This window comes from Bubalus bubalis, chromosome 21, assembly GCF_019923935.1.
Source record: "Bubalus bubalis isolate 160015118507 breed Murrah chromosome 21, NDDB_SH_1, whole genome shotgun sequence".
NCBI lineage: Eukaryota > Metazoa > Chordata > Mammalia > Artiodactyla > Bovidae > Bubalus > Bubalus bubalis.
The window spans coordinates 43246326-43272947 of NC_059177.1; the positions used below are offsets into that span (position 1 = coordinate 43246326).

The following is a 26622-nucleotide window of genomic DNA, read 5'->3' on the forward strand; positions in this document are numbered from 1 at the left end:
AGTGGAGCTGAAGTCTGCAAGATAGCCCCATTTTTCTACCCCGTGCAGTACTGACTTCAGCCATGAAGCTGCCTAACTCTCCCTGGAGGCTTGTTAATAGGCCTACATAGAATCCTAGAATGCCCGAGACCAATCAAGGTCTCAGGTCTACTTGAGACCTTTGGTAGCTGACACCAGAACTACCAAGGCTTCTGCTCTTTCCAGCACTTCGAACTGTCCCAAGAAGCCAGGGGTCTGTGATGGTGAGTCCTGGGAAATGAGTTAGGTAAGTGCTGTTACAAGCTGAACTGTGTACCCCAGAAGGAGATGGTCAAGTGCTAAACACCGGTACCTATGAATGTTGCCTTATTTGGAAGTAGGTTCTCTGCAGATGGACTCAAGTTACAGTGAGGTCATGCTGGATTAGGGATGGCTCTAAATCCAGTGACCTGCATCCTTATAAGGAGAGGGAGGTCTGGAAACTACAGATACATGCAATACAAGCAGGAGGCCATGTGACGACAGAGGCAGAGATTGGACTGACATGTCTACAAGCCAAGGAACCCCAAGTACTGTCAGCAAGTACCAGCAGCTGGGATGGAGGCAGGGAACAGATCCCTCTAAAAGCCTCCAGAAAAAAATAATTACTGCATTTCACGAATTCTAACATGTTCCCCACTCCCCTCCCCCCACACATTTTAACATCTGAAAAACCCAGACATGTCTTACTAATTGGTGACATAAAGGGATAATTTGGTAGCTGTTTTTCTTCATGGTAGTGTAGCTTTCAAGCAATAGCATCTTAGATTTATGAAATGTGGTCTAAAATTGATAAATCCTCACTGTGTAACGTTTAGACACAAGGAAGTATACATGATAAACGTTGCCCAAATTCCACTTTCCAAAAGACCCTGAAGACACCGACCTTCTGAAGACAGCCCATTTTGTGTGAGACTGCACATTTCAGTCTTCATTCTCTTAACTGCCCAGAAAATCTCCACAGACCAGTCACCCACACCTCCTCCAGTGCGCCAGAGCTAAATGAATGCTCACCTAAAGAGGGCAACCCATAGGGTCATCCCTGGTGGCTTGGTGGTAAAGAATCCACGTGCCAATGCAGGAGACACGAGTCTGATCCCTGATCTGGGAAGATCCCACGTGCCACACACGCAGCAGCTAAGCCTGTGTGCCACAACTATTGAGCCTGTGCTCTAGAGCCCAGGAGTGCAACTGTTGAGCCCACACACCGCAGCTACTGAAGCCTGCACGCCCTAGAGCCTGTGCTCTGCAACGAGAAGCCACCACAGGAAGAAGCCCTCACACAGACACTAGAGAGTAGCCCCTGCTCGCCTCAGCTACAGAAAAGCCAGCACAGCAACAAACACCCAGCACAGCCAGAAAAAAAGGATGCCCCTTACAATGCCGGGGACACGGGTTCGTCCCTGGTCAGAAAATTAAGATCCCGCGTATTGCAACTAAGCCTGTGCCACCACTCCTGAGCCTGTGTGCTCTAGAACAGCGGTCCCTAAACTTTTTGGCATCAGGGACCGATTTTGTGGAAGACAATTTTTCCACGGAGCTAGGGTGGAGGGGGTGGTTTTGGGATAATTCAAGCACATTATATTTAGTGTGCACTTTATTTCTAATGTAATGCTGCTGCTGATCTGACAGGAGGTACCGGTCCATGGCCTAGAGGCTGGGGACCCCCGCTCTGCGGGGACCCCGTGCACGGCAACAAAGATCCCACATGCTGCAACTAAGATCTGATGCTGCTAAAGAAATAAATAAATTGATAAATAAATAGCGCAACACAGTGCATATGTGGATTTTGGGATCAGATGCCTTCCCCACCCCGACCCCACAGGCCTGGAGCCTCCCCTGCTGCCCAGCCCCGTTGTCCGTGTGGTGCCTTGTGCTGACCTGAAGGTGTGGGGCTGAGGGAGTCCACGACTTAAGCCTTTAAACAAAAAAATGTACGTGCAGTGCAGGTTGTAGTGTTACTAGTTTCCGTGATAAGAACAGGGAAGTGTGGGGTCTTGTCTGAAAAGAGAGAAAGTGGTGGGAAGCCAGAAATGCGTGTCCTATGCAAGGACAGGCTTTTTAACCCATAATAAGATTCCCCAGGACCATCAGGAGCTCTCATGCTCAGCTCTGTGCCAACTGAATTGAATGAAAGGAGGAGGCATGAGCTGTTATAATAAGTACGTGTCAACTTTGATGAACAGCTGTCAGGAGCACCAGACTGTGAAAGAGTCTGAGAACCACACTTTTCAAGAAAGAAGGGAAAGGTGACTCATTCAAGGTCATTTCACTAGTGATCAGCGGCACCTGCCTGGAATCCAGTCAAGTCCAGAGGCCAGCAGAGCCTCCGGGGAGGACACCCTCAGTGTGCTCTGCCCCACATCTACCACCTTCGTAACTTTCACACAGGACTGAAATGAGAGGCAAGAGGGAGGAGGCGGGGAAACACAGCAGCCCAGGGGCCCGCTGGCTATGAATGAGACTTCTGTTTGCCTGCCCTGTGCATCTGGAATTTTGTATGAAAACAATGAACTGCGAGGAGGTGAAAGTGTGTGCTCTAAAGCAAGGCCACCCTCCCATCCCCGCCCCCACCTCGCTTTATAAAAGACCTGCTTTGTGTCAAGCACAGCAAAGGAGAAGCTGGGGAATATGCTGGGGTTTCGGGGGAGTTTAGGTGTTTGGGGCTGACATCGCCAACGTCTGGGAGGAGGCAGCTATCAGAAAAATGGGGTATCAAACTAGAACCTGGGATTTTAAACTCCAGTCATTTCCCTAACTGCTCTCCTATTTGCGTAATGCTCTACACAAACTTGTAAAATGCTTTCTCGGCCCTTTTCTCCACAGAGCGAGAGCTTGGGGAGGAACAGAGTTTCTTCCCGCGGGCTGTCTGGGTGGCCCTGAGGGCACGCTGCTTTGCCCATCCTTGAGCGTTGGAGTGGGGTCCTGTCTTCTGCGCCCTCTGGCTTTATCTTGTGCAGGTTAACCAGTCATGATGCCAGCTGCACGAGGGTGGATGAGAGTGGAGAACAAGCTCCCAGGTAAGGGAACTGGCTTATGGCGAGACCCAGGGTGATGCTGGCCACTGGCTGTTTTGGCTGGTGAGGAGCTTACAGCAAGGCTGGGGGTATGGCCTGGCCTGGAGGAACCAGGGCGTGTTTCCGGAATGTAAATCCTGTCCAGGTTTGCAGTCAGGCACGGGGGGGGGGGGGGGGGGGGGGGGGGAGGTCTTGTCGGGGAGCATTGTGTGAAGCAGGCTGTGGATTGAGTGATGCTGCAGGTGGGGGTGTGGGGTGGGCGTCCACAGGGTTGGGAGTGCTGGTTGACAGTCTGGTGGACTAAGGTGTGTAGCTTTTCACTACAGTGAAAAAAAAAAAAGCGACACGTAAGTACTGAGATCTAATGAGGGCCTGATTACATCACTCCTCTTCCTCAACCCTCTCCCGGGTCCTCATCTCATTCAGAGAAATAGTTACAATCCTTTCAGTGGCTCATAGAACTTGGGTCCCCATGCCTCCTTGACCTCCCTGCTGCTCTGGCCTCCTAACTCGCCCTCAAACATGACAAGCATGCTCCTGTTTCAAAGCTCTTGCACAGGCTGCTCTCTCTGCCTTTCCCCAGATAGTCACTCAGAGCCCTCATTTCCTTCAGACATCGGCTCAAACATCAGCTTTTCAAAGAGAGCTTCTCTGACCGCTTTGTTGGTTCTTCTTTTGTTGAATTTTTTCTTTGCCATGCCCCTCCCCTCAGCTTGTGGGATCTTAGTTCCTGAAATCGTGGGGTGCTAACCACTGGATGGCCAGGGAATTTCCTGCTTTGAATGGCAACTGCCTGATGGTGTTCCTATCTGCTGTATCATGCCGAATTTTCCTGCAGATCTTTCCTCTGATCATGACATGTTTTATCACATATACAAGTTTGTTATCTCTCCAAGAGAATGTAAGTTTCACAAAGATAAGGATTTGTTTAGTTAGCTTGCTAGTGCTTAGCACGATGCCTAGCGTGCAGTGGGTGCTCAAAAAATACTTGTTGAAATGAATAAACCACTGTTAAAACCGCAGGCTTCCTTCTGTACAGTGGTCCGGCATGAGTCCTTTTCGGTTACCTGTGCTGTGTTGCTGAGTCGTGTCTGACTCTTTGCAACACCATGGACTGTAGCCTGCCAGGCTCCTCTGTCCGTGGGATTCTCCAGGCAAGAACACTGGAGTGGGTTGCCATTTCCTCCTCTAGGGGATCTTTCCGACCTAGGGATCCAATCTGTCTCCAGCCCACATTGGCAGGTGGATTATTTACCACTGAATTACCTGGGAAGCCCCCTTTTTGTTGCCCAGAACTGACATTTGTTGGCAGTTGCTTTACACCACGCATTGGACTAAGCCCTTGCCATGCATTAGCTTATTTAACCAAGTACTATCATTACTCCATTATGCAGATGAGAAAACTGTATCTCAGAGGTTAGTTTCTAAATTCTGGTAGTAATGGCAGAGACAGAACTGTCTAGATTTGACGACTCCGGAGTGTGGATTCCTAGCTACACGACACTCATTCCTGAGGCAGCAAGAGTCTAAAAAGATAAACACAAGAACTATCGTAGGCTTACAGGTAATCTGTAACTCTTTTTCATATTTTTCTAAATGTATGCTTTTCTCTCCCACTAACAAGGTATCTTTTTTTTTAAGACTTTTTTTTTTTTTTTTTTAATGTGACCAGTTTTAAGATCTTTATTGAACTTGTTACAGTGCTGCTTCTGTTTTGTTTTTGGCCCTGAGGCATGTGGGATCTCAGCTCCCAGATCAGGGATCAAACACCCACCCCTTACATTGGAAGGCGATATCCTAACCACTGGACTACCAGGGAAGTGCCCAATAAGCAGGTATTAATTTTACAATCAGAGAAAGAAAAAGGTTGATCTGCTTGTCCATCTGTCCATGACGCCTGACCACAAAGTGGGGACCCTGAAGAAGACGACTGCCCACTGCCCTTCTGGGAGCCTCTGAATTCCAGAATCTCTGGGAACCTGGTTAAGAGCAGGAGGGATTTAGGGACTCCTGCATAGATAGCGGTGGAATAAAGACAACTTCTAGGTCACTTGTGAGGACCGCAACTATTACCAGAAGCAGCAAGGGGTAAGATGGGAGAGAAACCACTTGCTGCATGTGCAACCATGCAACTTTTTTACCTTTTTGATTCTGGCAACACGTAGCCAGAAAAAAATATGCTACAGGGTCTGATCCCAGCTTAATCTATGCCACTTTCCCCAAATCATGCTTGGCTTTGAAGCTGTGGCCTGGCTTGCATTAAAAAAATTATTTGGCTGCACCAGGTCTTAGTTGCATGTGGGATCTTTAGTTGTGGCTACGAACTCTCAGTTGTGGCATTTGGGATCTAGTTCCTGACCAGGGATCGAGCCTGGGCCCCCTGCATTGGGAGCACAGAGTTCAAGCCCCTGCACCTTCAGGGAAGTCACAGGGCTTGCATTTTTTATCCAAAACTTTTCCAAGAAGACAACCCAGCCCTCTACACCTTGGTGTGAGTTTCTGTCCCTGCAGGGTCTAGTCAGGAGGAAGGAGGCCCTGTGACAACTCTGGGCCGAAATCCTCTGATTGTCAGTAAGCACCACAGTAGGGCCAAGAAACTAGCACTTCTGGTAAAGTTAAAAAGCCAAGAACGTGTCTCTTCTTAGGAACATACTACAGAAAAGGAACATGATGGACGAGCTGACAGTCTCAAACAATTCAGGGAAAAAAGGTGTGTGTGAATGATAAAGCAAATGGGGCAAAGTGTAAACAGTCAGTGAATCTGGGTGAATGGTAAACGAGAGCTCCCTGTGTTGTTCTTACAGTGTCTCTGTGGGTTTGAAATCACATCAGAATAAAAAGTTACAAAGAAAAGGAAGTAGATGTGTGCTGAATTAACTAATGTGCTTAGCTTAGTGTTCACAGAAGCTAAACTAAGAGTCCAATTCCTTGTCTTGTGCTAAACTCACCCAGGAACTGGAGAAAACTGATCGTCTCACTCCTCTTCCCGTCAGTCACTCTGGATCCTCGTAAGCTTCCTGGTATGGAAAACATCCTGCTTGGATAAGAGCTTTGATCATAAAAATGCAATAAATGCCCAGAGCCTGAGATCGGAATTTTTGGAAGGGACTGTAGGAGATTGGAAGGGGAAATTTGGTATCTCCCCACAGGGAGGCCAAAGCACGGTCAACATGGAGAAAATCGGAAAACTCACAGGGCAGTGTGGGGCTGCGGCAGGGCGGCGAGCAGACAGTCCTGCCAGGAGAAGCTCATTTTAATAGGGGGTTGAAGCTACACACAGATGACCCCTGGGATGGAAAGTGCTGGGGGAGGAGGAGGGTCACAGAAAAAGTCCTCCAGGGGCTGAGGGCAGGGAGGCTGCTTGGGGCATTTTTGAAGGCGACTGGGAGAGACAGAGCAACAAATGCCCTGCATAGAATGTGGCCTCATGATAAATTCCCTTTCAGCTGAAACTGGCCTGCTGGTTCTGCGCAAAGTGTGGAGGGGCACCCTCTGCACACCCTGCTCCCTCTGTCTCGATCATTTATTCTACCTCAAATAAATGTCAGGGGTCCTCCCAAACCCGGCTCTTCCTCCAGGCCTCACTCCAGTGTGCGCAAAACCACTCACATACCTGACATTTTCCTCCCTTCCCCTTTGCACTGCCTTCCTGTAACATCCTCCCAAAAGCTCAAATCTTTCCTTCAAGGCCTGTCAGAGCCTTTCCCCCTACCAATGTCTCCAGCTGTTCCCTGGAACAGTCATTTGATTCTGAAAGGAGAGGCGTCAGTATGACGTAGGATTCAGTAGACACTTCATGAGGAGGCATGGAGGAAGCTATTTTGAACTGACCAATCCTACCACACTGTTTGCAGTGCAGACCCTCTGAGAGCCATTTCTGACTATCCTGACGACGCACTGGTGGCTGGAGGAGGAGCCTCAGACTGGGAGGTGGCCTTGCCACATGGCAGGGACAGTTTGAGGGACCCAGCTCACTGGACCTCAGGCTGGCTTGGGTGGGTGCATTCCCTGGCTGCAGAGTAGTCATGGAAGGAGGAGGTGAGTTGTAGGGGCAGACAGATGGAACTGGGACCCGTGCAGTCTGGAGACACAAGGACTGCAGACTTGGTGGCAAGGAACACTGTCTGTTACAGGAGATGCTGCCACATGCGGCTGGCTATGTGCTTCCCGTTGCAAGAGGGAGCCAAGTGAAAGTGGGGAAGCATATAAAGATTTGTCTTGGCCCACAAAAGCAGCTCCCAAATGTCCAATCCTCAGGGCAGTCTATGAGGGTGCAGGGTGACCTGAAAAACATAAGGGCAGCATGCTGAGGGCTTCACAGAGTTAGTCCATTTAAAGGACTGTTCTTCTGGGTTTTTTTTTTCTTTTTTTTTTTTGATACAGGTCCCAGAATCCAAAGAGCTCTGAAAACCAAGTCTTTGGTTTGGCATCAAAACTCATCTGGCAGATAATCCTGTCCTGAACTGACACATGGTTATTTATAGCTTTCACTTATTCCACTTAGTTGAATATTCATATGGTTCACTGCAAAAATTTTACATGTTATTATGAAGTATTCTATGCACCACATTACCTTTCAAAATGTACAAACTTTCAATCCCAAAACAAATCTGGCTTCTTCCAGGGTTTCATAAGGAATTACAGACAGCTATTAGATGCATCCTGTTTTTTAGAGTGAAAGTAAATAGTAGCTGTGGTTTGTTTTGAATAAAAATTTAAAATGTTACTGCTCGACAAAATAAAATGTTGGCAACCCTAAGTCTAGTTCCAAAATTTCTGGAACATTTTTATTGTTCTAAGTCCAACTCTGGCATGAGTCACTTCTGGTACTGTACAAATCTAGGCCTGATTAAAACAGAGGTTGCCAGCGTGTTAGTCACACTGGCAAAAGAAAGAAAAGCCTGCAGACATGTTTTATTTACTTCACAGAGTGCATTCTCCCCTCCCCTTTTATGTGGAAACTGAACATCAAGTCCAGTTTCCAGTTTCTCTTGACAATTCAGAAGATAATGGCAATAGTCATGCCGGGCATGTAATCATCTGGAGCCAAGAGTCAGGTACCCCTCTGTGCTTTCTAGTCAGTTTCCTCTGGAACACCCAGCTTGGCTCACTGTCGCTGGACAGACAGACTAGCAGAGACTTGATTTTCCTACGTTGACTTCCGGTCACCAGCTCCACAAACGAACCGCCCTAGCCAATACCTCCACACAACCAGGAGGCTGCGGCTGTAGGGAAGGCTGCAGCAGAGGCCTCTGGGAGGCCAAGAGCACCTTGCTTGACTCAGTGAGCTCCTTCCTTAGCTGATGACACAAAAGGGCTTGCTTGATTAAGAATTCCTTCTCACTTTCACAGCAACTCCCGCCAAAGCGGCAATTATCAGGAATACTGTCAGCCTGCCTGAGGCCCAGCTGCTGAAAGTCTGTGTGTAATATGGTCCCTTCACCCACAAGAATGACAGCATTTCATAAAATGGTATTAATGAATTTAAAACAGCTCTTTTTTAAAAAGGCACAATACAGAGCAAAATAAAGACAGTGATTTTAGGTTACTCAACTGAAACCTGTCCAACTACAGCCAACACTTTGGTCACAGTGGAGCCTGCATGAGTAAAATACACCATTCTCACAGAGATGGTCTATTTAATCAGAACTCTTTTCTTCAAACACAAGCACATAAGACAATATAGGCAACACTCTTGCACCTGTCATCCCAAATGAACCAGTATTAAATTCTGTCACATGTGCTTTTAAACAAAAAGAAAGCATTTATGTCCGTTAAAGCTGGTGTCCCTTCTGTTTCTCCTTCACGTCTCTTATTTCTCTCCCACCATCTTCCCAGAAGCATAAGAACTTCATATAACTTTACATAACTATATGAAGTTAGTATGTCAACATTCTAGGAATCAGTGAACTGAAATGGACTGGAATGGGTGAATTTAACTCAGATGACCATTATATCTACTACTGTGGGCAGGAATCCCTCAGAAGAAATGGAGTGGCCATCATGGTCAACAAAAGAGTCCGAAATGCAGTACTTGGATGGAGTCTCAAAAACGACAGAATGATCTCTGTTCGTTTCCAAGGCAAACCATTCAATATCACTGTAATCCAAGTCTATGCCCCAACCAGTAATGCTGAATAAGCTGAAGTTGAACGGTCATATGAAGACCTACAAGACCTTTTAGAACTAACCCCCCAAAAAGATGTCCTTTTCATTATAGGGGACTGGAATGCAAAAGTAGGAAGTCAAGAAACACCTGGAGTAACAGGCAAATTTGGCCTTGGAATACGGAATGAAGCATGGCAAAGGCTAATAGAGTTTTGCCAAGAGAACGCACTGGTCATAGCAAACACCCTCTTCCAACAACACAAGAGAAGACTCTATACGTGGACATCACCAAATGGTCAACACCAAAATCAGATTGATTATATTCTTTGTAGCCAAAGATGGAGAAGCTCTATACAGTCAGCAAAAACAAGACCGGGAGCTGACTGTGGCTCAGACCATGAACTCCTTATTGCCAAATTCAGACTTAAATTGAAGAAAGTAGGGAAAACCACTAGACCATTCAGGTATGACCTAAATCAAATCCCTTATGCTTATACAGTGGAAGTGAGAAATAGATTTAAGGGCCTAGATCTGATAGATAGAGTGCCTGATGAACTATGGAATGAGGTTCATGACATTGTACAGGAGACAGGGATCAACACCATTCCCATAGAAAAGAAATGCAAAAAAGCAAAATGGCTGTCTGGGGAGGCCTTACAAATAGCTGTGAAAAGAAGAGAAGCAAAAAGCAAAGGAGAAAAGGAAAGATATAAACATCTGAATGCAGAGTTCCAAAGAATAGCAAGAAGAGATAAGAAAGCCTTCTTCAGCGATCAATGCAAAGAAATAGAGAAAAACAACAGAATGGGAAAGACTAGGGATCTCTTCAAGAAAATCAGAGATACCAAAGGAACATTTCATGCAAAGATGAGCTCAATAAAGGACAGAAATGGTATGGACCTAACAGAAGCAGAAGATATTAAGAAGAGATGGCAAGAATACACAGAACTGTACAAAAAAGATCTTCACGACCCAGATAATCATGATGGTGTGATCACTGACCTAGAACCAGACATCCTGGAATGTGAAGTCAAGTGGGCCTTAGAAAGCATCACTACAAACAAAGCTAGTGGAGGTGATGGAATTCCAGTTGAATTATTCCAAATCCTGAAAGATGATGCTGTGAAAGTGCTGCACTCAATATGCCAGCAAATTTGGAACACTCAGCAGTGGCCACAGGACTGGAAAAGGTCAGTTTTCATTCCAATCCCAAAGAAAGGCAATGCCAAAGAATGCTCAAACTACTGCACAATTCCACTCATCTCACACACTAGTAAAGTAATGCTCAAAATTCTCCAAGCCAGGCTTCAGCAGTACATGAACCATGAACTTCCTGATGTTCAAGCTGGTTTTAGAAAAGGCAGAGGAACCAGAGATCAAATTGCCAACATCCGCTGGATCATAGAAAAAGCAAGAGAGTTCCAGAAAAACATCTATTTCTGCTTTATTGACTATGCCAAAGCCTTTGACTGTGTGGATCACAATAAACTGTGGAAAATTCTGAAAGAGATGGGAATACCAGACCACCTGACCTGCCTTTTGAGAAATCTGTATGCAGGTCAGGAAGCAACAGTTAGAACTGGACATGGAACAACAGACTGGTTCCAAATAGGAAAAGGATTTCGTCAAGGCTGTACATTATCACCCTGTTTATTTAGCTTATATGCAGAGTACATCATGAGAAACGCTGGACTGGAAGAAACACAAACTGGAATCAAGATTGCCGGGAGAAATATCCATAACCTCAGATATGCAGATGACACCACCCTTATGGCAGAAAGTGAAGAGGAACTCAAAAGCCTCTTGATGAAAGTGAAAGTGGAGCGTGAAAAAGTTGGCTTAAAGCTCAACATTCAGAAAACGAAGATCATGGCATCCGGTCCCACCACTTCATGGGAAATAGATGGGGAAACAGTGGAAACAGTGTCAGACTTTATTTTTCTGGGCTCCAAAATCACTGCAGATGGTGACTGCAGCCATGAAATAAAAAGACACTTACTCCTTGGAAGGAAAGTTATGACCAACCTAGATAGCATATTCAAAAGCAGAGACATTACTTTGCCAACAAAGGTTCATCTAGTCAAGGCTATGGTTTTTCCTGTGGTCATGTATGGATATGAGAGTTGGACTGTGAAGAAGGCTGAGCGCTGAAGAATTGATGCTTTTGAAGTGTGGTGTTGCAGAAGACTCTTGAGAGTCCCTTGGACTGCAAGGAGATCCAACCAGTCCATTCTGAAGGAGATCAGCCCTGGGATTTCTTTGGAAGGAATGATGCTAAAGCTGAAACTCCAGTACTTTGGCCACCTCATGCGAAGAGTTGACTCATTGGAAAAGACTCTGATGCTGGGAGGGATTGGGGGCAGGAGGAGAAGGGGACAACAGAGGATGAGATGGCTGGATGGCATCGCTGACTCGATGGACGTGAGTCTCAGTGAACTCCGGGAGTTGGTGATGGACAGGGAAGCCTGGCGTGCTGCGATTCATGGGGTCGCAAAGAGTCGGACACGACTGAGCGACTGATCTGATCTGATCTGATCTACTGACAGTAGTTAAACATTTCCTACAAAGACAACAGAATGGCTTTTGTTTTTCATTCAATGTTATTTGAGCTCTAGCAGCACTGATAACATACAGACTCATTAATGTTAATTATTGTGTAGTGTTCCATCACGTGGTCCCAGTTCATCTCTATCCTTACTGATGGACATTCAGGTTGTTTCTAAGTTTTTGCTATTATACCTGTGTGACCAACAGAATGTCGGCAGAGTGATGGCAGGTCCCTTCAGGCTCAGACTTCCTTCCTCTGTGTGCTCTTCGCTCTCTTCACTCACTCACTCTGGGGAAGCGAGCTGCTGTGCTGAAGCAGCCCTATGGAGATGCCTTCCTGAGAAGGAACTGAATGAGGCCTTAGGCTAACAGCCAGGCATTCTCTAGCCCCAGCTAATACCTTGACTGCAACTTCAAGAGACACTGTGGTCTAGATCTACTCAGCTGAGCTGCTCATGGATCCTCAGAAGCTGTGTGAGATAATAAATGTTTGCTATTTTAAGCTGATAAATTTGGGGGTAAACTGTTGTATGGAAATGGGTAACTAAAACAAATTTTGAGGAGTTTGCTATAAAATGAGACCAGAAAAACAAATAAATTTTAAATATTCAAAGACAGATGATTTAAGCAGGCCAAAGGTTCTGTTTACTGTGGGTTCTATCACAGTTCGTACTCTTCCTCACAGTACATTCTCACTTCACGAAGAAAGGGTTTTATGTGGACACAGCACATATATAACTCACCACCTAATTTTTGGCTTAAGTATTTAAAATACAAAGCTTTTTTTTTTTTTTTTTTTTTTTTTTACTAAAATTACATGACTAAATCAACTCTTCTCATGGATTTTTGTCAGTGATTTTATTAGCTACATAAAGTAATAAATCAGAAATGTCCAACTTTCAAACTCCACCAAATTTTGTTTGTAGAAGAAACTGTGATCAGCTCTATGTACACGGAGGAAAAGAAAAATTTGGTTAAAAATATCCCAAAGGGCATCCCTTGTGGCTGAGACAGAAAAAATATCCAAAACACATGAACTCTTTGAATTTAGTTATGGAGTCTAAGGAATGGCGGGAATGAGGGAGGTTAAATAAGCATAGGCTAATTATCTCAGAGCAAGTTTTCAACCAAAACCGGAATGGTATAACTACGCAAAGATTTATGAACAGTGAAGTAATTTACAGCGGAAACCTGTGATTCAAGAAGTGGAAACGGTCGAGGTTTCTTAAGTGCCTTTGGTGCTCCTTCCTTACTGGTGCTCCTTCATCTGCTTTAACAGCCCACCACCAGCAAGCCTTCTCAGCCCAGCAGGAACGGAGCCCTGCCATTTAAGAGGGAAAAATATGCTGTCCAAGCACACATGCCTGCTTCAAATTCTATGTGGAACAAAATCAGAGAAATACAGAAAAATTTAGGATTGAAACAAATCCACTAGGATGTAATTTCACAGAAGTCTGAATCTCTGCTAAATGAAACCTGGCTACCTACGTGTTCTCTGGCCAACTCTAGAGGTCAAGATGAAAAGATAAAGTGAACAGCAAGTGTGGACAATTTGGAGCATATCCAGAAAAAGTTCCTTTACTCTCCTACCCAGGCCCCAGTCCCTTCTGCTTTTATTCTCAATGCTCTTGTCTTTTTCATAGGCTTTATCTCAGTGTCTTTGCATAACAGGGTAACAAATCATGTAAGATCTGGGCTGAAATCTTTTGGAAGAAATATGGAGCTGGTCTATCTGCTAAATGAGCAGCACTGTAAACACATGTAACAAGATATGGTGATTGCCTTCATGTACAAGGGCTTATTGGTTCCGTCCAATCCATGGCCCAGACTAGGACACTTCCACCTTTTTAAGAAAAAATATCCTCTATAACAACTATAACAAGGCAACTCCAAACAACCCAACTAAAAAGTGGGCAGAGGATCTGAACAGACATTTTCCCAAAGATCTACAGATGGTCAATAGGAACATGAAAAGATGTTCAACATTACTAATTATAATGGAAATGCAAATCAAAACCACAGTGAGATACTACCTCACACCTGTCAGAATGGCTATTACTGAAAAGAAATAATCAACGTGGAAAGGATACAGGTAAAAGGGATCCCTTGTACACTGCAGCCATGAAATTAAAAGACGCTTGCTCCTTGGATGGAAATTTATGAGCAGCCTAGATAGCATATTAAAAAGCAGAGACATTACTCTGCCAATAAAGGTCCATTTAGTTAAGGCTATGGTTTTTCCAGTAGTCATATGTGGATATGAAAGTTGGACTATAAAGAAAGCTGAGTGCCGAAGAATTGATGCTTTTGAACCGTGGTGTTGGAGAAGACTCTTGAAAGTCCCTTAGACTGCAAGGAGATCCAACCAGTCCATCCTAAAGAAGATTAGTCCTGAGTGTTGATTGGAAGGACTGATGTTGAAGCTGAAATTCCAATACTTTGGCCACCTGAAGCGAAGAGCTGACTCATTTGAAAAGACCCTGATGCTGGGAAAGATTGAAGGCTGAAGGAGAAGGGGACAGGGGATGAGATGATCGGATGGCATCACCGACTCAATGGAGTTTGGGTAACTCTGGAAGTTGGTGATGGATAGGGAGACCTAGCGTGCTGCAGTCCATGGGGTTGCAAAGAGTCGACTGTTGGGAGTACTGAAAAAACTGGTGTAGCCACTATGAAAACAGTATGGAATGTCTTCAAAAAATTAAATCTAAATTAGAACTATGATATGATCCAGCTATTCCACTTCTGGGTATTTATTTGAAGAACACAAAAACACTAATTTAAAAAGATATATGCACCCCTATGTTCATTGCAGCACTCTTTAGAATAGCCAAGATATGAGAACAACAAGTGTCACCATTGATGGATGAAAGGATAAAGATATGGTATATGTGTGCAGTGGAATAATACTCAGATATAACAAAAGAATGTTACAACATGCAGTAACATTTCCAACAACATGGACGGACCTTGAAGGTATTATGTGAATGAAATGTCAGACAGAGAAAGTATACTACTCATACGTGGAATCTAAAAAAAAATAAAACAAATGAACAAAGTAAAACAAAAACAAAGTCACAGATACAGAGAACAGGTCAGTTGTTACCAGAGGGTAGTAGGTTGGGCAAAATGGGTAAAGGGGGTTAACTGTATGGTGATGATTGATGTAATGACCTGTGGTGGTCATCACTTTCTAGTGTACATAGATGTTGGATTATAATACTGCACACCTAAAAATTTAAATCCTTCAGTAGCTGCAAGGTACAGTTCAAACCATTTAACAGGGCAAAACTCTAGGATAGTACATAAAACTTTAAACATGCTCTCCTATTCCAGGAAAATCAATCTCAGATCTCAGGGGTTTGTAAATCCAGGTACCTCGAGAGAAACCAGTCCTGTTTCCCAGACTGCCTCGAAGGGAAACTCACTTTGACTCTGCGACCAGATGTCCCTGGGCTGGACGGTGGAAGGTGAGAGGAAATGCACCCTCTCTCTATGGTTCCACAGGATCCTATGTCTTCCTCTAGCACCCTAGACTGGGATTGCCAGCCTCCCTGCCTGTATTTCTCCTTCACACCAAAGGCTCTTTGGCAATAGAAACTTGAGTACCGGCAGGACAGGCACAATGCCTCACATCAGACACTCAAAAAGTAGTTGCTAAACGAACAGATATAAAACCAGTAAAGCACGGGGACACAATATGGAGTAGCAAAAAGGAATCATCTTCATCCTAACTTTAAAACTTATCCATTGTTCCTACCGTGAGTCAAAAATTCTCTCGGTTTTCGCCTGGATAGGCAAAAAGCTAAGAACAAATTGCTAAGACCTCTTCCAGTATTCTAGTTCTACATACATCTGTACAAAGCATGTTTAAAATTGTAAGACTGATTTTTAAATGAACACACCAGAATCTGTAAGTGCAAATGAACATCAACTCCTTTAAACGTAGGTACCATAACAAGTTACTCATTCAATTACAAAAAGCAATTTAAAATTCTGCAGAATTCTTTTTGATTCTGATTTAAAGCAAAACCAAATAGCTTTTTCATTTACAAAAGCAACATACACTTACTACTAAAAATAAATCAGAAATCATAAAAAGAGAAAAGAATTGACCCTCAATCATACAGGCAGAAGTGCTAGTGTGCAGCCCGGGTACGAGATCATTCCGAGTCCTCCTGCCATAAACATATTCTGTATGTCTACATTTCCCCCCCCCCAAGGTTATTCTACACTCCTTCTATTACTTAATATAGTATGAATATATTCCTACACACTTTGTAAGCACAGCAATCTGCTGGGTGGCGATACTAGTTTATTTAACTAATGACCCACTGCTGGATATTTAGGTAGTTTATCCATCACTATTACAGACAAATGCTACTCTAAATGTCCTGGTAGTTAAAATTTTAAACACACAATTATGTCCTCAGAATAAACTTCCAGACATGAACTTTCTGGGAGGAAGGCTGTGCATCTTTAACATGGTTGATTTGTATGCAGTTTTTTCCCCTTTGGTAACAGACTTCCATCCTTCTGAGAGCAGCAGAAAGTCACTGGGGGTCAAGTCTGGTGATTAAAGTGAGTGATCAAGTTTAGGCAATACTATTTTTGGTTGAAAGCCTCTGATTATGCAGCAGTGTGATGGGTTTTCATATGTGACTCAGAACTGCTCTTGAAGGCAGTCACAACAGGAATTCCAAACTGTTGTAAGCAATTGGCTCACTGTCAAACTATGTATGTACTTCCTAGAGACACAACTATAAAAGGGATGAACAGAGCTTGATGCTTTCTCAGGAGTCATTCCATTGCAGTTCCATCCCATTCACACATAAAGTCTCAACAGATGAGTCATTCAGTTCATTTTAAACATCTGTACTGGTTCACCTAAAACTTAATTATCTGCAGTGTTATTTACCACTCAAAGGACACTTCACATACATTATCTTTTTCATTTTCATACCATCACTAAAAATATAGGTAATGATGAAGTAAAAACTCAAAGACAGAATGATTTGCCTAAGGCAAAGCCAGGCAATAAAAGCTGATAAAAGGCAGAGCCAGAGGCCAATAAGGATCTGTTTAGCTTTGAACACAACCTTCTTTTCATTTTCTGACCCAACAGTCTAGCGCCTTACTGTAATTTTTAAATGTGTTACAGGGTCGTTCAATTCTTGACTGCTACGATTAAAATCTCTTAAAGGCTCTATCACTACCAGTGAATAATCCTACTCTTTATATAACCTGAATACAAACTGAACAAAACTGGGGGTACTGCTTATGAATAGGCTCATTTATATTCTTAAGGAAAACTGGCAGTAACTACAAAAACCCATTTATTCAATTTGAATAAAGTAAATATTGATACTAGACTTTACATTTAAAGAGACTTGTCTGGAAAGTGAGTCACATTTTAACAATAACCATAGTTAAAGGGGGAAAAAAAAAAAGACCAGTAAGTTAAATAAAAGGCTAATAAAACCTGGGGGAAACAGCTCAGCGTTTTCTTTTAAACCCTGAAGAACACCAAACGTATATTATGTTGCACAAAGAGTCATTTCAAGAAAAACCAATAACACAATAGCAGAGTCAGTACTAAGAACTTCAATGATATCCAACTCAAAAATGCATAGGGAGAGTAAAGTTATTTTATTAAATCATGCACATCACGTGTGTTAGTGCAAATAGTTTAATCTGTACTCCAGAAATTCTATTGTACTTTATATCTTTACAAAATAGATTTAAACAATTATTTACTTTAAAAAATGTAATTCTGAAGTTAAGCATTTCAGAACAATATTTGCAATAACCTATATACAAGAGGTACTGGGTACCACTGGCATATTAGCATTCTGTGTGGAGTGGCTTCCTGCAACAGAAGAAGATGAAATGAACTACATGACAGTATTTTCTACAAGTCAATTTGTGACTAATTCCTCCATAAGTCTAGTGATCCTCCCAACAGCAAATCCCAAAGAGCTTAAAGTATAACCTTTAAAGTATAAACAATGACTGCCAAACATCACAAGGCAAATTATATCCTAAACTCTACTTCAATATTTGGCTAGGCCTGTGGATTGCCACAGAACATTCAAGCCCGTTCACTGACATTCCCTCCCAGTTTTCACTGACTGAAAAATTTTAACTATGTGATACTTCAGGATATTCTATGACCTAAATAATCTTTATTGACATAACTGTGGTGCCGTACAAAAACCATAGCTAAACCTTCACTTCCGTGTTTTAAATCTGCAACATCAAGCAGTGCTTAGGTGCTTCACTGTGCATGGAATACTATCATCTTGGGGATAGTGCTTCTCATTAACAGAATGTCCCAGTTAACAACGATAAAAAGAAAATTACCATTTATATACCCAACCAGGAAATCTGTTGGTAGGTAAAATAGCTCACCTTGAACACGAATTAGCTTTGAAATATCATAACCAAATTAAGTCAGTAAAAACTTATCTAAAGAGATATTAATTCTTTCTTCAATTAAACATGCTTGGAGGAAGAGATGATATGAAAAAAAAAAAATCATGCTTCCTAAAATGCTGTATATGAGAAAGTAACTTGGCTTTTAAAGAAAAATATCTCTTTAAATACATGAGGTTTAATAAATTACATTCCAATTGACTCAACAGTTTGGTTTACTGCACTGAAACTGTATAATTACTATGTTTTTGCTCCCAGAAATACTTCAGTTTGCTCAAGAAAATACGCACTCTCATGGAAAGTTTTTCAAAGTTGATGTCCTCCACATCATCAAGTCACATTAAGGCTGAACAAGCGTGCACATATTCCCCAAATCATCACTAGAACAGAATATTTTCCAAGTGTATTTCTCCTTAAAAAAAAAAAAAAAAATCCACGCAAACAGTTGTATCTAAGTCTTGTTCCCAATAGCTCAGTGGTTTTATAACAAGTAAAAATGGCGTAAATATGTAAAAAATATATATATATGTGTATATATTTCAAACCGATAGGCACTGAGCACACAGGGCCTCTCTTCCCATGTATGTATCAGTTGTTTGGTTTGGGTAGTTATCGAATCAAAGAAAGAAAAAAAAAAAAAAGAAAGAATTACCTGGCCATTAGAATTCAGAGTAAAATACCCATAAATTTAATGTTATAAATAATTTGGTGTACCAAGAAGCCTACTTTAGGCCACCGTAATATTCAGAATTTAAACATACTCATTTAAAAATTACATGAAAAATTGCAAGCAAATTATTGCTTACAGTAGAAGAGTCACAATTTTATATCCTCTTTATAGACAGATACATTTTATATACTTTAAAGCAATGACCCTACAGCTGTATTCTTGCACTTCTGCTGTTTTAAGAGGTAAAAAGGAAGAAAATGGTTCTGTTTGTCCCCAGCATGAGTGTGGTGCCAGCTTCTAGAGGGAGGACGGTGTACGGACTCAAGAAACGCTCTCATGGAGAAGCTCTGGCCAGACCTGGCACGTACAGCACGATGGCTGTCACCGCAACCAGGGCAGCCAACATGGGCATCCAGGGCCAGGGTTTCTGTGTGGAAAGAAACCAAGAGTCAAAATCACATTCTCCCCTCTTTTTTTTCATACCTATTTACCCCTTGGTTCCACAGAGTCCTGAATACTTAACAGAATATTAGAAAAACCTTATATCTGCATAAGAATATTTTAAAAAGAAAAGAAGAAAAGGTGAGGGAGTGAGGATGTGAGGAGAGCCAAAATAGCAAGAACTTTTAGAGGACCACTGTGTGGAAGCATAATACATTTTGGGAGAGTCTTGGGCAGTTTTCAGTTTTGTTTGAAGCCTAACAGCGACTTGTCTAAGAAACTCTCAGAGTTCAGCCTGTTTTATTTACTCTGATGTCCACATATTCAGGTAACTGATGTACACAGATTCCTGGAGTATGTTTCTGCCTAAAATGTTTATTTCTTGATTAAAAACCAGACTCACATGTTGGCATAGTTTTATACAAGGGGCTGGTGGGTAAGGTGATAAAAAGAAAACGGTCAAAGTTTTGATCGTCTAATCTGAAATTATAGAAGACAAAATCAGAAGGGGTTCAAAACAGAAAAGTGATATTAAGGTCCTTGCCTGTCTGATGCTGTTGGTAAAGACCACGTCCAAGGGTAATAATGCCACATGGTCATCTTATATGCTGTGCTAACCTGTATGTTTGTTGGAGGCAAGCATGAATAGGCTGTTCTCTATGAACTATCAAAGGGCTTTACAATATCAGTTTGTTTTATCTGAAAGCCTTATTTTCACTAGTGTTCTAAGTCCTATTGGGAAAGCTGGCCTTTAAAGAAATGTTGTATTGTTGCAGATCAGGGCTCAGAAAGATGGGATTGGTTGATACTCTCACAAGGAAGTGCATACTGAGGTTGGGATTCTGAGTCACTGTCCATTATGCTACTCTCTCATCTTTTTTCATCTTCCTAGCTACAGTGTATATAGGCAAAGGGTTGAAACAACGGAATTCTACACTACAGAAAAAAAGAGGGAAGAGAGGAGGGGGAGGAAAGCTTGCTGAAAACTTCAAAGAGGCAAACTCTTCATTTGTCATTCAAATCTGATTAAACATAATTGGGAAGGGGGTACTAAGTTGCAGCAACTCATAGTTTACTCCAGTTTGCTAGAGACAAAGACTCAGTTAAAGGCAGCATATTAACATCTGGTTAGATTGGAATTAATTCATGGTTAGCGTTACTACAAAGGAAACAAGACAAAATGTTATGTGATTAGTTCAGTTCATTCGGTATGACACAACACGTAGCATACTAAATGAAGGGTTTGCTTCAGGTAACAAAATACCTGCGTGGTTTTGCCATGCACTATATTACAAATATGGCACAAACAGGTGACGGGGACAGACAGACACGGACTCAACAGTAGTGCTTGTACCTTTCTCTACCACAATGGACCGAAACACCAAAACAGGAAAGCCAGGAATAGGCCGATGAATACGGCTGGGACGGGTTGTAATATGGAAGGCTAAAGAAGGGAAGGGATATTAAAATCATTTTATGCTACAAAAAAAAAATCAGATAAGATGATTTAGAACCCAGGGTGGGTGGGACGGAGGGTACAAAGACATTTTAAAGACATCTAATATCATCCAGAATGATGGGCCAGGGTAAGTAAGCTGGTAAACTACCAGTTGTAAAGAATGGCTGGAGGCAATGTGGGTGTCCCTAACTGCATAATGAAACACAGCACTTTAAGACAGAGCGATGAAAATGCCTCACCAACTGATGCTCTGCTTGATGGTATGGTATTTTTGTTCCATACTTGGAATCCATTATTTGACAATGTACTCCTTTGGAAATTGCTAAGATAATTGGATTTATCTTATCCCTTTATCAAAACTTTTTTTTTTTTAACCTGAACTCTTTTGCTTGAGACAGTATTGCTTTCAAGCTTAAAAATAAATGCCCTGTGATACACAGTTCCTAAATCAAGCAAGAGATCTGACACACTGTATGAGAAACATTTAGTATATAAAGACAGGCAGCTGAGCCTCAGGGCTTTCAGTTATGTTACCAGAATACAAGTAATTTTTAACTTTTATTTTACTATTATTATTATTTTGGCTGTGCCTCATGGCACGTGGGATCTTAGTTCCCTGCGCAAGGACTGAACTCGTGCCCCATGCAGTGGAAGCATGGAATCCTAACCACTGGACGGCCAGGGAATTCCCAGTAATTTTTTTTTAAACTGGAAGGGAATTACTACAATGAGTGTTATTATAGAGTAATATTTAATTACCATAACTCTAATATAAAAATAGGAAATTCACCCTTAAAGTAAATTATTTGTAGAACTGTAACTATTAATAGCAAGGCTACTTTCAAAAAGGTTCTAAATCATACAGAGGGATCCATTCTGATTATGCTAGATGTCTTCACAGGTTAATTTAGTAGAAGGTAGGCTGAAATTCCAACATCAGAGAGAGATGAATTAACATAAAAGAGAGAAGTAACCAAACCGTTATGATCTGATTTCAGAAGAGTTCTGTAATTGACATTTTTACAATAAATGCAATCCATTTTTGCTTATCATAAAGCCTCCATAACCAATTCATCAATTTCTGAAAGGCTTCCACCTGAGCAACAAGTCTTTATTTATTTTAAACTAAAACTTTCTTTAAGCAAAGGACAGTTGGGCACAACTCATAAGCATTCTGAGTGTGGACTGTGTAACTGGATGGCCATGCAACAGTACTCTTTGGTACTTGTGCTGCAAGTTAAAGCAGAGTGCCTTCCTCCATGGGAAGTGTGTGGCTCATACCCACTGCTGTGTCCAAGCCATGACAGGGGTTTGAAATCAGTCAGAGCACAATCAACCACACTGAACATCCATCAGTTAGGGCCCACAAAGGCAATGATCACTAAAACGTGTAACACGACATTTATTTAGTATAACATCTTTCAAAAGACCATCTGCCTTTCTAGCAAATGAAATACAAATTAATATTGTTAAACTCAATTTATACCACAATGTTCTAACTGCATACACACACACAAACACATACTCACTCACACACAGCCCTACAGAAACTCACTAATACTTCCAAATGTTTATAAGAGGCCCAGAAGCCACTAAGCTTTTTAGGAATGTGCCTCAGAGCATGATTAGTATAAAATGAAAACCACCATTAAGTCTCCATTTTTTGATACAATCAAATGGTAAGGAGTCACCATGCATCACCCTTTCTTCAGTGGGTCCCTGGCAGTACAGTGCTTTGTTTCCCAGAGCGGGGAAAACAAGAGCTAGATGAGGCTTAGTGACAGAACTTCAGATTTATCTAGGAAAAGCTGGCAGTTCTTAGGTAAATTTTTTTTTTTTTGCAAACAAGGCTCTTCCTTCAGGTAGTCCTTAGGCTTTTCTAGGGGTACAGGCTAAAGGGGCAAATTCTTACTCAAAAATTTGACAGCACAATGATTCCATTATGGAATTTCATAATGAAAAGCTTGGTTCATGTGTACTACAGGTCTTAGTTTCTCAAATCAGTTATAAGTCTTCTGAAAAATCAGCTTCAGGGCTCTCGCCTGCCTCTCAATCAAAGCTAAGCCAAGTTTGCAAAGACTTACATTATTTCCTTTCTCTCGGAGCAGCTTCAGGTTGTCTTTACATTGTTTGAGCTCATCTGTGATTGACTGTTTTTCCTGCTCAGTCATTTCAAACTTCAACTTCAGTTCTGAGAGTACAGTCTGTGTCTTTTCATACTAAAGGCAAAGAAAAAAGAGTGTGCAGACTCAACTTAAAATGGGTATGAAGTTATGTGTTTAGTCAGGTTTAAATACCAGACCCTGCTTAGTCACCTGCACCACCACAGTCAAGCGTTTTTGTTATAAGGAGGATAAGGATCATTCGCACTGATAATAAGAAGCCTTTAATGTTAACTTGATTCTATGTAAGAGTTTTCTGGCCTTGGAGTTTAAAAAAAAAAAAAATTAAGAGAAGTCACCATTGTATCATGTGTTTCTAATATAAGGTGTCACTTTTTCCATTAAGTGAGTTAGAGGAGAAAAGTAAAATTCCAAACTGAGCAAAAGGAAAGCAAGTGAAGAGAAACCTCCATAGCCTAATTAAATGGCAAGTTTCGGAAGTCTGAGTTTATATCCTGGTAAGTAATGTCAGCCAAGTTATTTTAGTCTTGAAGTAATAACTTTTAATTCTCATTAGACCTCCCTTTACCCAGCATCACTGTGTATTAAAGTGTTCTGGATAAGGAATGTCTAGGCAAACGAAGCAGAGAAATATTATCTAAGGTAACAATCACTATGACTGGGACATATCTCTCTCTTGACTTAAGACTTAGAAGCATCAATGAAAAATAACTTAAGAAAATCTGCTGCTGCTATTTTTCTTTAGTGAAACACGCCACCTTCTGCTCTGGAAAACAGTTCACTGTATATAAAATAAAGTTTGGACAGGCAATCTAGCCCTTGAACACGGGTGACATCAAGGTAAAAAGGAGGATGGTTTGCCCCTACATTAAATGCCCCAGGAGGCAGGAATTCAAGACTGGTTTCACTTCGAGATATTGCATCTTCCATGCAAGCTGAGCTCTCCAGCAAAGAGCAAACACTGTTCTGCTGCTGGCTGCGCCTTTGTCTCAGCCTCCACTCTGTCATTTCTGAAAGTTTTAGGAGGCAGACAGACAGACAAGGGCTGAATATAAAATAAATATACCACATGTCTGGCATACTAGAAAGATTTCTCCTCTTCCCTAAACATAGCCCATGAGGCTGAAAAGTCTCCAGTTTCTTTCTGGCTGTATCCTAGGAATTTCTCAATGAAGGTACACCTTTATATGGTGCTTCTGAATAATGCAAACACCTTGGAGGGATATATCAGGCACTCATCATTATGCACTCCAAAGATAAATATTATAGATGCAAATGTGGAAAAACATTAGTCAGAAGTAGTGCAGGCAGGGGATTAGGGTCAGCAGCAAATTCACCACAGCAGGAAGACATGGGTACAGAGAGGGAGGTAAAATATGAAAGGAACTCCCTGTTACCTAACCACATTCCCAGAAAAAGTTTGGGTAGTATGCCAGAGAATAAACTTAAGGAGTAAGATTCATGGACTTCATGACAGGTTTTGTTTTTTTTTTTTAGTTTGTGGGGTCTGTGTACTTCCTTCCAGATGGCAGAAGGTTACCGGCAGGCTGCCAAAACAAATTCAGTGTACCTAGACTAGTCTCTGCACCAAGTCTCTTAGAACATAATCAATTCTCAATGATCTGATTCCTAAAGTGACTAAGTGAAAAGTGCTTTGCTGATCCACATTTTCCCTTACTTTCCTTTTCCACCATTCCTACATCCAGCCTGCCCTGTATACCAAAGCACTTCATCATTTCTCCATTCCAGAAGTTGTGGAAAAAGACAGGAAGGCAGCTTTGTCAGGAAAATCCTGCTGTTTACCTTCAGCTTGTGAGGGGGGGTGGGAAGGACTCTGGCCCCAGGGTTAGATGGTAAAGCTACACAACTTTCCTGAGTCAGTCTTTGCAGGGTAGACTTGGGTGCTCAATGTTTCTTAAATTACAGATATTCCTACTAAATCAAAATATACAGATGTGTTCTTAATTCAAATATTAAGATGGTATATCATTATTTTTCTCTAAATATTGAGGATTAAATTTTACTTTTCTCATGTACTTTTTGTTAATGTTAAAAAAAAAGCTGCCACATATTTAAGATTTAATTGTCAAAACAAAGGTCATCTTCTACAGCCTTAGTTTCACATCTCCCTTGGATATCATTTTGCTCCATCTTGCTTTCTAACTCAGAGGTGAGAAACGAGCTCAGGTCTGATTAAGATAAGATGGAAGTATCACACAATATTACCAACACCTTTGGTTCTTCTTCTTAAAAATAATCATATCTGGGCTTGCTCAGTTTGTGATATTTTAGCTTGTGACAGTGCTGAAGATACAGAATCATTATACTGTGCACATTAAGTATGATTCTATGAGAGAAAGGAGAAAAAGCGGAAATGTTGAAAGGGAATATACGTGCATTAATAAAAGGTCGTAATTCATTTGCAGTGGATTACACAGACAGAAGAATCTCATTTAAGAACGTTTTAGTTACAGACTAGTATCCAAGAGTTGACATCAGGACAAACGGAAAGAAAAGCAATTTTACATTACAAAGGAGCATGATGACTACACATCATTTCACAATGAAAACACTGAACAAGAAAATAGAAGAGAAACATATTGACAAGATCAGACGTATTTTTAAATGTGCTGCATTTAATGCAATCCAGAGGCTATCAACAATTTAGATGCTGTGACAACATGCCACTGCCATTTGTGGGAACAGTCAAAGCATTTTGCACTGATCGCTCAGTGACCAAAAACAGGCAAACAAGCAATGCAACAAAATGGCTAATGCATTCAGAATAACATACAATAGATTTATCTTCCAACCACAGCATTCTTCCCAGATTTTGAAAGAATTATGGCATGTGGACTGGAAGGACACAAAGTGCTTACAGTATTAAATACTAGGATATTTACTTTGGCACAGAATTTGTGTTCCAACCAAATAAAATGAGATTTCTCCAAAAACACATATCCTTAGCAAGTAGATAAAAATGAACATATTACAAAATCAATATGGCCACATGTAAATAAAAAATGTTACAGTTTTGTGTTTTTGTTTTTTTTTTCCTTTAGGAACAAACATGAAGACAGAAGAACAATAATCATTTCCAGATTCAGGATACTATAAGGAGAGAAGAAAAATGCAAAGAAAAACTACATTGATTAAACAGATCTTCTAAAACAATCTGGGGGAAACTTGTTATTGAAGACAAAAGAGTTGTCTTCAAGTTCCTTCTGTTTAAAACCAATCCTTCATTTAAGAGGGTCTACAACCGGGGTGAGCCCTGCCAGGTAGGTGGAAATGAATCAGCCTTCTCCACCCCCTAGCTGGCCACAGGTCAATGCAGGCAGTAGTATTAGGCCAAGAGGACTGACTGCAGCTCTTACTGCCCCATGGTCAACCTCAACCATGCCTGTGTGTGTGGGGAGGGGGCTCCAACACCAACCCTCACTATTTTAAGTATAATTTTTTTTTTAAAGTCACCAAAGTTGAGATTTTACGCAAAATGACATGAAAAGTGAGCATGCCTATTTGTGAAGAAGGGAAAAAAAGAGATGGGGGAAAGAAAGGAAGAGGCCACAGAACATGAGTTTGGCTGACTGGGTATGAGCTGAGTTTTTTCATAAGTAACTTTTCAGGCCAGTTTCACCTGAGGGGTTTGGACAGCATTATGGGGTGGCCCCAGTTTACTTTCCAAAAGTCCCTTAAATTAAATGTGATACTGTCTGGAAAGATAAACAATGAACTGAGTAATCTGGTACAAAGGTCAACTAACTGGTAGAGAAAACCTTTTAATGTAAGTTTGTATATTTA

General features: G+C 41.7%; 1 protein-coding gene and 1 long non-coding RNA gene across 17 annotated transcripts in view; one reads left to right on the forward strand and one right to left on the reverse strand.

The window, feature by feature from the left end:
• The first annotated feature begins 1212 nt into the window (after positions 1-1212).
• LOC112581147 lies at positions 1213-7794 on the forward strand. The gene is made up of 2 exons (XR_003105601.3): positions 1213-3038; positions 5988-7794. It is a non-coding gene; the product is annotated as an uncharacterized LOC112581147 (long non-coding RNA).
• Positions 7795-17316: 9522 nt separating this feature from the next.
• Positions 17317-26622, reverse strand: part of LOC102407275 (sarcolemma associated protein) — an 87318-nt gene continuing 78012 nt past the window's right edge. For 14 of the 16 annotated variants that reach the window (XM_045163962.1, XM_045163963.1, XM_045163961.1 and 11 more), the window contains 2 exons: positions 22780-22914; positions 17317-19222 (listed from right to left, as the gene is read on the reverse strand). In XM_045163962.1, the coding sequence (XP_045019897.1) occupies positions 19130-19222; positions 22780-22914 (228 nt within the window). In that variant the 3' untranslated portion in view covers positions 17317-19129. Of the gene's footprint in view, positions 19223-20590; positions 20681-22779; positions 22915-26622 lie in introns of all 16 variants that reach the window. The other 2 variants (XM_045163960.1, XM_045163952.1) reach the window with 1 other exon arrangement.